At 37.0% G+C, this 12,142-nt stretch overlaps 1 protein-coding gene across 12 annotated transcripts in view; it reads right to left on the bottom strand.

The window, feature by feature from the left end:
- The window catches only part of WAC (WW domain containing adaptor with coiled-coil), an 87,637-nt gene that overhangs the window by 41,481 nt on the left and 34,014 nt on the right, over positions 1-12,142 (bottom strand). For all 12 annotated transcript variants that reach the window (XM_080641618.1, XM_080641612.1, XM_080641615.1 and 9 more), the window contains exon 4: positions 3,910-4,016. In XM_080641618.1, the coding sequence (XP_080497744.1) occupies positions 3,910-4,016 (107 nt within the window). The remainder of the gene's footprint in view (positions 1-3,909; positions 4,017-12,142) is intronic.

Raw genomic sequence — 12,142 nt, 5'->3', positions numbered from 1 at the left:
AAAATATATATTACATGTTACATATATAATGGGTTTACAATTGATTTTAAGTGAATTAAGTATGTTTCAAATTTATCAGTTTTAATTTTTAACATGGTAAATACTGATAATAGAGTTCAAATAAACAAAAACTCTCAATGTTCATGAATGTGAAGACATCTTGAGACTAAAATTTTAAAAATGGCTACTCTAAAAGACAAGACTAGCACTGAACAGTTACTGAGCCACTATCCGCTTTCTTTCAATTCAAAATGTCTTTTAGTACTCTTATATGAGTGTTGATTTTTCTCTACTTAAAAAAAGCATCTCCCTTTCTACTCACTTCAAAACACATCCTTCTCCAAGTTAAACTATGGAAATAAAAGTCAATCCTGGAATTACTTTATGAATTGCTAATAAAGAGTAGTTCATAAAATAACATCAAAGATGACACTCATTGTAACAAAAAATTTCATGGAGACCTGAGAGTTCTCTAATAAATTTCTTTTTTTTTAATTAACTGGAATATCTTTAAGCAAGATTGGTTACAGAGAATAGATCTTGAGAACTTCAAACTTAAAAGCTCCAAAATATGAAAAGGATATTTAACTGATAAGTTGGAAGATAATGCAATCCTCTAAGACTGAATTTAAAATTGTTTCCCAACTGCCCTAACCGGTTTGACTCAGTGGATAGAGCGTCAGCCTGCGGACTCAAGGGTCCCAGGTTCGATTCTGGTCAAGGGCATGTACCTTGGTTGCAGGCACATACCCAGTAGGGAGTGTGCAGGAGGCAGCTGATTGATGTTTCTCTCTCATTGATGTTTCTAACTCTCTATCCCTCTCTCCCTTTCTCTCTGTAAAAAAAAATCAATAAAGTATATTTTTTTAAAAAATAAAAATAAAAAAAATAAAATGTTTCCCAACAAATCAAAATTGGTGAAGGATACTCGGAAGGGAAGATTTCAATTATAATGTCTTTAAAATGGGAATTAAAAACTTTTCTAAATGAAGAAATCCAGAGGCTTCTTTTTATAAAAAACACAAATATGCATAACTTATCTAAATAGTCTACATAATACCTGTAAGTCCTATCATGATTTATATTATGAAGGAGGCATTCGACAAGCTTTTCCTAAATATTCACTATGGGCTAGGTAGGCTCTGTGTTAGACATAATTAATGTTTATCATAGTACTTAGAAGGAAACTACATGTGAATCTTAATCTAATACTAAAAAAATAATGTAATTTCAACTTGACTTTCAATAGTTAACTTAATAAATATGTCACTATACAACCAAATGTCTATATAGTAATCTAAATAATATTGTTACTGATTTTCAAAGACAGAATTAAAACTTGAAAACCTCAAAGACGAAAAATAACGTTTTTTTAAAGAAGGTTAAAATAAAATAATGTTCATCTGTTCATTTATTCTTTCATTATTAAAATATTAAATGAAAGGTGATTTTATGTATTCATTAGTCAAAAACTTCCATTTGAAGTGTCTTATTTTAAGACAAAGAAAGTCAATTTTTAAGAAACCTTCAGAAATGTTCAAAAGCCCTCTTTCTCAGGTAACATTAAATTTACAGTTTCTAACTGATATATGTGTCATAATGGCTGGGTACATTATAATGTAAAAGACCACTACTTGGAGATTAATTATATACCAACAGTTAAAATCTATAGCAAGGGGAAACCCTGATCCTGAAAACACATAACATTAAATCCATTCTGGTAATGGTCTACAGTTTCCACTCCTATAATGAAATTCCCTGACATCCTTTATGATTTGGGTCTTTCAAGACTATATGATGCCCATTATTTATCCTTCCTGGTTTCACTGTTAATCCATTTCTTGAAAATCAAAATAATCAGAATTTGTTTTCCCTGAATAAGTATTTTTTTTTAAACCAAAACAATGTTTACAGGGCCTGCCTTCTGTCCTAACAGCAAATGCCCAAATCTGAATTGTCAATAATAAATAGAACTTTAGAGATGTTACTTTGTAAATAAAGCCATTTTACACACAGACACACATACACACACAGCTATTCTTTCTAAAATCCTGTGTATGTCTCATTGAAAATAACCCATCACAGCAATCTGATAACACCTAATACTGCCAGGCCTTAATACCACCCTTCTATATTCTGTTCTGTGATACTAGGGTTGGAATAATGCAAATTACATTCTATTTAGTCAGCTAGCCTCCTGTTAGATTCTGCTAATAGTAGGCATTAGAGAAAGACTAAAAAGGCATTAGAGAAAGACTAAAAGGGAGGACAAAGGAGAAGCCTGGTAGCCATGGTTCCAGTTTCCAGTTTTCTGCTATCTTCTCCAAACCTGAATTAGCTTCATCACAACACTGAAAGAAAGGTACTATCACCAGCTCTGCAGGGCTCCTCCTTCTACGCTATTCAGTTCTGGTAACCTCAACCTTTTCCTATTGCTCCTCAGCCCAAAGGGGTAATCACTATATATGTATTCAAAGTCCCTTTTTGTTTTATTCAGTCCTCAATACCTGCAATATCTGCTTAATCAATCCTATATATAGAATTGTTATTGAATTGTGCTAAACATAATAAGCATGACTTCTATTTTTCCAACTAGACCCTGATTAGCACAATATTTAAAACTATTCTACATTTATTTTTAGAAAATTGTCATTGCTGTCTCAATTTTCTATAAAAATGTACCATCCACACTGCTTCAACTAGATAAAGACCCTTTATACGGTCTTTCAATGCCAATAAAGGTATGATGATCACCCAGATAATCAATACAAAACTCTGTTGGATTCAACCTTATACTTCTATAGCTTTCTTGTTGTTCTTTCTTTTCTATAATGTATTTTCCATGTAGCTATCTGATATGTTTTAAGCTGCAAATATGATGTTACTTCACCAGTTTTATCTTTCAATAGGTCTCCACTGCCTTTATATAAAATTCACATTCCTTGGCAAGATACATAACTCTCTGTGACTGACACCCACTCATCTCTGTAACCTGAACTGTTTCCACTGTGCCATATTATCAAAATCCTGTAGTTCTCCAAACATGCAACACTATTTCACACTTCTCTTGTAGGTGCTGTTCCTTTGCATATTACAAAAATTCCAGAACTCTTAACTGGCTAAATTACGTTCAATCTATTGGGTAGCATTACATACACTTTAATACCCTCCTCATCAATCTGGGAGTCCATCCTCATCTTGAGGACTCCCAAAGCAACGTTAACATGCATTGTTTTGTTTATTTTTCGGTTTCCACCACAAACCTGAAAGTTCCTTTAATGTGAGTCACATTTTCCTAGTTCTACATAACTACAGTCTAGCATATGCTTTTCAAATTAAAACCTTATTAAATTTTTGCTGAATAGCTCCACCAGTGTTACAGGATGGATCCCCTGTGTGGGGTGTGCAGGAGGCAACCAATCAATGATTCTCTCTCATCATTGATGTTTCTATCTTTCTCTCCCTCTCCCTCCCTCTCTGAAATCAATAAATTTTAATAAATGTATTAAAACTTTGAGAAAAGGGACCTTTATGTCACTAGTCTAAAAGTGTGTATAACTACAGTAACAGTAGATCCTCAATACATATATAAGAAGTTTATATATTATGGAAAAGAGCGGCTCAAGTTAAACTACAGAAGTTTCACAATCTGAGGTTCTTTACATCTCAATGGTAAAATTTTGCTCTATAAAAGAATACTGACAAATAATATCATTATGGTGTTCTTGGACTATCCTCAATTCTAATAAGGTTATCTCAGTAACCTTAAGAAACATTAAGAAAAAGGTAACCTAGATGAAAAAAAAAATTTTTTTTACGACATTTGACTTAAGACTTGGTGTAAGGGGTTTTGCAATGAATTAAAAAACAAACAAACAAAAAACAAAATTGGTGTGTTTATATACTTACTGCATCTGAAGTTTTGCTTGGATTATTGCTTGGATTAGAAGAATGTGAATTTGAACTATGAAGACTACTGTGGTTGTGTGAATTTTCTTGTGGAGAGTAACTGGTCCCTTAAAAAAAGAAAATTATAAGTTTTACTTCATATTTAAACTGGCTTCCATCATGTCATATATCTTAATATATATTGCTGTACTAGTATATATCCCTAAATCACTTTACATAAGATCAGGAATACATACATATTCATGCTCTTTATTAATACATAAAGTATTTGTGAGCCTACTAAAAATGTGGGTTAATCAGTACACATACTACATGGCTAATATGGAACAGTCTATATAATAAAAGCTCAGCGACCCTTATGGTGGAACAACCAGAATGACCGGTCACTATGATGCGCACTGACCACCAGGGGGCAGACGCACAATGCAGAAGCTGAGCTCTGGTGGTCAGCGTGTTCCCACAGCAGTGGTGGCGGGAGCCTGCCTCTAGCAGTAAGGAGCAGCGAGCCAAGCAGTAAGGAGCGAGCAGGCAGGAGGTTAGGAGCGAGGGGACCTGACTTGCGAGAGGGATCTAATACTGCCAGGCTGAAGGACAGCCTCCCCAACCCCCGCACAAATTTTGTGCATCGTGCCTCTAGTGTTATTATAATTAGATGAGCAAAACTTCATCCATATAATTTCCAACAACTTCTGGCTTTTTTAAAAATAAAAGTTTTATTAGGGGATGACAGAAACACAACATATATAGAGGAAAAGAGGTACAAAAATTCAACAATACAGACTTGAAAATCACAACTATCCAATATGTTTTTGCAATTATTTCTCAGTTTCTTAAAAAGCTTCATCTATTTTCCAAGTAAAATAGTATCAAGTTTTTAAAAAGTTAAGTCTCTTGGAAGGTGCTTGCTTTTAAGAAGATAAAAAATGTCAAGTTTTCTAGTAACAGGATCAACTCTACCTAAAAAATGTTTAAATGTAACTCCTAAGTTTTATGAATAATCTACACATCACAGAGATCATCAGAGATGATAAGTTTTTCTTGTCTTAAGAAAAGCTAAGGTATAAAAATCCAGACTTGCAAAAACATTAATGACACAAAAAGGTTTAACCATTAGTATTTCAATTCATTCCACATATTTATTTTTTCAGCATCAAGTTAAAAATAATTCAACTATTTGAACAAAAACTGGAAGAGGGAAGAATAATTTAAATGGTCCAGAAATTAGTTAGCAGTAGGAACCAGTTATTATGAGTAGAAATGAGTAAGAACTCATTTAACTATTTCACAATCAACAGAAAAAACTAATAAGATTTAAAAGAGTGAACTGGGACAGACAGAAGATGACTATAAGGTTTTAGTTATTAAAATAGAAATGGTCAGCCAGTGATATAACAAAATACAAAAGAGGGGCCTTAACCGGTTTGGCTCAGTGGATAGAAAGTCAGCCTGCGGAGCAAGGGGGTCTCAGGTTCGATTCTGGTCAAGAGCACATGCCCAGGGTTGTGGGCTGGATCCCCAGTAGGGGGCATTCAGGAGGCAGCCAATCAATGATTCTCTCTCATCATTGATGTTTCTAACTCTCCCTCTCCCTCCTTGAAATCAATAAAAATATATTTTAAAAGATACAAAAGAGGGTTACCTAGGTACTCTGCACAATTTAGGTGGTACAAAGAGCAAATTCCCCAACAAGCCTGCATCTTGAGAGGCCTGATGGTTTCTTCACCTACTTGTTTTTAATTTATCTTGCTGAACAGTATGTATTTATGTAAAACACTAAACCAGTGGTCGGCAAAATGCGGCTCGTGAGCCACATGCGGCTCGCGAGCCGCGGTTTGCCGCTCTATTGATTAATGAGTTTGCTGACCACTGCACTAAACTATTAACAAAGTAGACTATAAATTCTTCAATAAACATTGTGTGAATGAACAAAATCAAGAAGAAATTGGTCAAAAATAAGGTTAGTGAGCAGAAAAGTTAACATAGCAAGCTTAAGACTGTTATCCTTATAAAGGCTTGCTTGCAGAGCTTGCCCCTGACTGTCATGTGGGAACCTAGGTTTCAGGAGCATTCCCACAACAATAACTGTAAGAGCTGCTCACTGTGCCAATGATTTATGCTGCACACCTGCTTTTCCCACCGAGAATCCAGACTTTTGTACGTGCTAGGCAGAGGTGCCTACATAATAAGTCCAATGAAAGCCCTGGGCACTAAATTTCTAATAAGTTTCTCTGGTACACAACATTTTGCAAGTGTTGTCACAATTCACGGCTGGAGGAATGAAGCCTGTCCTGTGTAACTCTACTGGAGAAGATTCTTGGAAGCTTCTATCTGGTTCCCTCCAGATTTTGCCTCACATACCCTTCCCCTTTATGTTCTGCATCCTTTTATGATAATAAGTCATAGCTATGATAATGACTATATACTGGGTTCTGTGAGTCCACTTAGACAATCACTGAACCTGGGTGCAGTCAGAGGACCCTAACACACTCAGTTACAAAGAAAAATTAATACTAGAAGTTTTAAAGAAAATTACACAGAACTATGCAGAAATTTATACTTTTCAGATGTAATTCATAAAAATTTTTAAAAATCAGGTTTATAGTTAAATACAAAAGAAACAGAACTAGTAATATAGACTACTAGAATATCGTACAAGTACTCTTATTATAGTTAGGTTGTCATAAAAATTTCCATAAATATCTCAGCAATAATGGGGGGCGGGGGAAGGGAGAGAGGAAAGGCCAATTTTATTGAGTGAAATGAACCCCAGAGTTATCCATTAAGAAGCCTGGGTTAGATGCCCTGACATTTATTTGCATATATTCTTGAATAAAACATTCTATGAAATAGCTTAAATTTATGAAATAAAGTACCACATTACATGGCGGACGAATAGGTGGACCTGTCTTGCACCTCGTCCCAGGGCCAGACTTGAAAATACAACTAAATTGGAGAATATTCACCTGGAATTACCAACTGAAGGCCAGCTGAGGAGGAGACGTATATCAAGTAAGGTCAGAAAACACCCAGAGACTGGTAGGTCACCACACCCTGCCCCCCATGCCCCAAAACAATCCAATTAAAAATGGGCAAAGAACTTGAATAGACAGTTCTCCAAAGAGGACAGATGGCCAATAGATATATGAAAAGATGCTCAATGTCACTAATCATCAGACAAATGCAAATTAAACCATAATGAGATATCGCCTTACACCTGTCAGAATGGCTTTCATCACTAAATCAACAAACAATAAGTGTTGTCGAAGATGTGAAGAGGGAACCCTCATGCACTGTTGGTGGGAATGCAGATTGGTATAGCCACTGTGGAAAGCAATTCCATTTCTGGGAATATATATAAAAAAAACCTCAAAACACTAATTTGAATTAATATATGCACTCCTATGTTTACTGAAGTGTTATTTATAATCATTAAGACTTGGAAGCAGCCAAGCTCCATGAGTAGATGAGTGGATAAAAAAACTAGTACATTTACACAATAGAAGACTATGCAGCTGTAAAAAACAAGGATCTCTTACCCTCTGAGACAGCATGGATGGACCTAGAGAACATAATGCTAAGTGAAATAAACTAGTCAGAGAAATACAAGTACCATATGATTTCACTTATATGTGGAATCCAATGAACAAAATATACTAAGAAAATAGAAACAGACTCATTGACATGGAGAACAGACTGTCAGCTATCAGAGAGGAGGGGGGTTGCACTAGGTCAGTGGTTGGCAAACCATGACTTGCGAGCCGCCGTTTGCCGCTCTGTTGACTAATGAGTTTACCGACCACTGTCATATACTACCCTTTACCGCTTTGCACGAAATATGCCACAATTGCCTAATCCTCACAGCTTCCAACTACATGGTAACATTTAGTCTAGTCCAGTAGTCAGCAAACTCATTAGTCAACAGAGCGGCGAGCCACGGTTTGCCGACCACTGCACTAGGTGATAAAAGTTGAAGGCATTAGGAAAACAAAACAAAAAACACCTCACAGACACAACAGTGGTGATGACCAGAGGGAAAGGTGGATGGGAGGAGGTAAATAGCAATGGAAGGAGTCTTGATGGGGTGGTGAACACACAATACAATATATAGATGATGTAGTATAAAATTGTACACCTGGAACATATAATTTTAGTAACCAGTCATTTCAATAAATTAAAAAAAAAAAATCGAAGGACCTCTACCACCCCAAACCACTTTTCAAACTAATAAAAGTAGTTAACATGTATGGCTGAATAAGGTTCAGCAGGGATCTCAAACTCCACTATATTAAAAAATACAGATTTCAAGGTTAAATCTCAGAGATTCTAATTCACAGTAAATGGGATGGGATGCCAAAAACTGAATTTTTAATAAGCACTCTCAAGATGGTTTGGTGTGGTATCTTAGCCACACTTTATTCTAAGTAATGCATTGCTTTCCATTGTCTTTGGTCCTCCTCTAGAAATTTAATTGTTGTGCGAATTGTACTGTAGAGTACTTAGTTTTTATTTCAAACTTTTACCAAGATGTTCACCACTTGGAACAATCTCATTACCAACAATACATCTACACTTGTACCTATTACAAATGATATCAAGGGAAGTCCTTTGTTAACAGCTAGTACCAAAAATTTTCATACTAACAGAGATAAATAAGAGATGCAGCAGCTTTCACTGGATTTCATTAATAAAGCTTGTTTTAAAAACAGTACTGCTATCCTATGTTTATCCCAAATAAATATGCTCAATATTTATAGTGATAAAAACATATTTGAGAAATGCACATTATTACATCATTTCCTTTGGAGCCACCCATATCATCCCTACTCTTACAGGTGTAGTAGCATATATTGGTTATCTACAGCAGTCTAGCCCACAGGCTGTATAAAGCCAGAGAAATCATTTGGTCTGGCCCTGCCAATGCATTAGGAGTGAGTTAATTAAACGTTTGACCAAATATAGCAGGCTAATTTTGTATAGCTCACAAACGATGTTATAAATATCCAAATGGCCCTTGGCAAAAAAAAAAAATGTTCCCAACTACAGATCTACAGGCTAGAAATGGAGATTTTACAAAAATACTTAAGGGAAAGTGCACATGCAGAAGAATGAAGTTGAGTTGGACCCCCTTTCCTCACACCATATACAACACTAAGTCAAAATGAATCATAGACCTAAATGTAAGAGCTAAAACTAAAAAATACAGGCATAAATTATCACCAAAAGTACAAGCAACAAAAAAGAAAAATTTGATAAATTAAAGTTTGTCAAAATTTAACTTTTGTGCTCCAAAGGATACCATCAAGAAGATAATCCACAAAATGGGAGAACATATTTGCAAGTCATATGCAACGAACTTTTACCTAGTTCCACTAGTAAAAATTCTTACAACTCAATAAAAGAAATCAATAAACCAATTTTAAAATGAAAGATCTCAACAAACATTTCTCCAAAGAAGACATGCAAGTGGCCAAAAAAGACATGAAAAGATGCTCAACACATTAACCATTAGGAAAATACAAATCAAATCTGCAGTGAGATACCACTTCATACCCATTAGGATAGCTATAGTGAAAAAGACAGACTATATAATAAACTGTCCATGAGAACACAGAGAAACTGGAACCCTCATACAACTTGCTGTCAATGTAAAATACTCAGTTGCTTTGAAACAAAAACAGTTTGACAGTTCCTGAAAAGGTTAAACACAACCTATCATGTAACCCAGCAATTCTACTCTAGATACATGTCTAAGAGAAATGAAAACATTGGATACTGTGTCCACTAGTTCAACTGTGAAATCTATATATATAAAAAGCCAGCGACCGTAACTCCCCGTCGCTATGAAGCCCACTGTGACCAGCGAACTGACCTGATCAGGTACATATGTCTCCTTTTTTCCCCATTGACCCAAGAGCTCTCTATGTGGTTAGCTGAGGCTGATCCCTGGCCAGCATTGCAGCTTTACTTATTCCTCTGCTCAAACCTGCTCTTTTCCCATTCTTCCCAGTTACTGTTCACAAAAGTATCCTTTAATAAGTACTGCCCACTACCAAACTCTCCCACCCCCATCAAGGATGGGGCCAGCCCTGCCCCCGATTGGCCTGCATCCCCTCCCCCAACAGGCCCTGCCCTTGATCCCAACAGGGGGCGGGGCCAGCCAGCCAACTTCCTTCAGCCCCTCCCCTGGCACCCCGCCCCTGATCTCACCCCCCACACCAATAGGGAGCAGGGCTGGCCAGCCCCTCCTGCTGGCCAGCCCCGTCCCCATGGGCCCCCACTACCCTAATCGGCCTGCAGCCCCTCCCCCCAGCCAGCCCCGGCCCTGATCGGCCCAATCAGGGTAGGCCAGTTGGCCAACCTCCTGCCATCTCCTGCTCCCGACAGGCCCAGCCCTGATCTGGCCCAATTGGGGCCGGGCCGGCCAGACCCCACCTGTGCACAAATTCATGCACTGGGCCTCTAGTGTGTGTCTATAAAAAGTAAACACTGCCACATTGCCTAAACCAGCCTTGGGCAAACTACGGCCCACGGGCCGGATCCCGCTGTTCTATCCGGTTCTATTGCTCTCCCCTCCGCTCCTTTACTTTGAATTTATATTAGTTCACACAAACACTCCATCCATGCTTTTGTTCCAGCCCTCCGGTCCAGTTTAAGAACCCATTGTGGCCCTCGAGTCAAAAAGTTTGCCCACCCCTGGCCTAAACCAATTTTATATACATTAAGTGTCAGATGCAAATGTTACTTACAACAAGGTACTTTAAAAATAAAAACAGAGGCTCAGAATGATCAGGGGAAAGCACCAACAGATCATATTTGCTGATAAAACCTACATACCAATTTTATGGCAACGTGTTTTGGACAAGTATTACACACTTCAGTGCTCTCCCTTCAGTCTCAATCTTTCACTTAGAACCTTCTTGTCCAATTCACAGCGCTAGTCACACTTAGATTATATAGATTTATTGAGGAACTGCTTCAAACACTCAAGGAAAAAATAATTCCTGTAGTGTATAATCTGTTCCAGAAAGTAACCAACTGCAAAATCCTGACAAAGATGACAAGAACTATAGAACAATAACAGAATTACGGGAATTCACAACTACATACACACCTCAGTCCAGTAATGCACAATGGCTAAATATTGAATATAAATCTTGAACTTAATTTTTAAAAAATATGCTATCAACAGATATTGAGAGGATAGCTGATACAATTCAGACCACTAACAAAGCATTAAAAACTAACTGTAGCAACAATTACAAGCATTTTTGGATGAAGCTGCATGTCAAACTCAAAAACAATTTGCAGAAAGATTAAGCGTTGCTCAGCAAACAATTTCCGACCGTTTACAAGTAACGGGAAAGATCTTAAAGGAAGGAAAATGGGTGCCACATCAACTGAAGGAAAGACAAATGGAAAACTGAAAAGTCATCAGTAAAATGTTCTTCAATGGCACAAAAGAAAGTCTTTTTTGCATCGAATTGTGACTGGTGATGAAAAGTGGATTTATTTTGAGAATCCCAAATGCACAAAATCATGGGTTGATCCAGATCAACCATCAACATCGACTGCAAGGCCAAATCACTTCAAAAAGAAGACAATGCTCTGCGTTTGGTGGGATCAGGAAGGTGTGGTGTATTATGAGCTTCTAAAACCAGGTGAAAGGGTTAGTACTGATCACTACCCACAACAAATAATCAATTTGAACAATGTTTTGATCGTGGAACTACCAGAATGTTCCAGAGGACACAGAAAAGTAATTTTGTTTCATGATGGCACATCATCACACACTTCAAAACCAGTTAAAGACATGTTAAAAGATCTTGCCTGGGAAGTATTAACCCATCCCTATATCAGTGGTTGGCAAACTGCGGCTCTGTTGACTAAAGAGTTTGCCGACCACTGCCCTATATTCACCAGACTTTGCTCCTTCAGATTACCACTTGTTCTGATCGAGGCACACGCACTTTCTGAGCAGCACTTCAAAACATACGAAGAAGTGGAAAATTGGGTCTCTGAATGGTTTGCCTCAAAACAAGAAAAGTTCTATTGGGACAGTAGCCACAAATTACTTGAAAGATGGAATGTATAGCTAGCGATGGACAATACCTTGAATAAAGCACTTTCGATGTTTCTCTTGAAATTATCATTATTTTCTTTGATTACAAAATCCACTATTATTACCGGTACACCTAGTATAGAGTACATTATTCCACTTTGCTATAAATTTCAG

This window comes from Plecotus auritus (assembly GCF_963455305.1).
Source record: "Plecotus auritus genome assembly, chromosome: 1".
Lineage (NCBI taxonomy): Eukaryota > Metazoa > Chordata > Mammalia > Chiroptera > Vespertilionidae > Plecotus > Plecotus auritus.
This window is presented reverse-complemented; position numbering and strand designations above follow the sequence as displayed.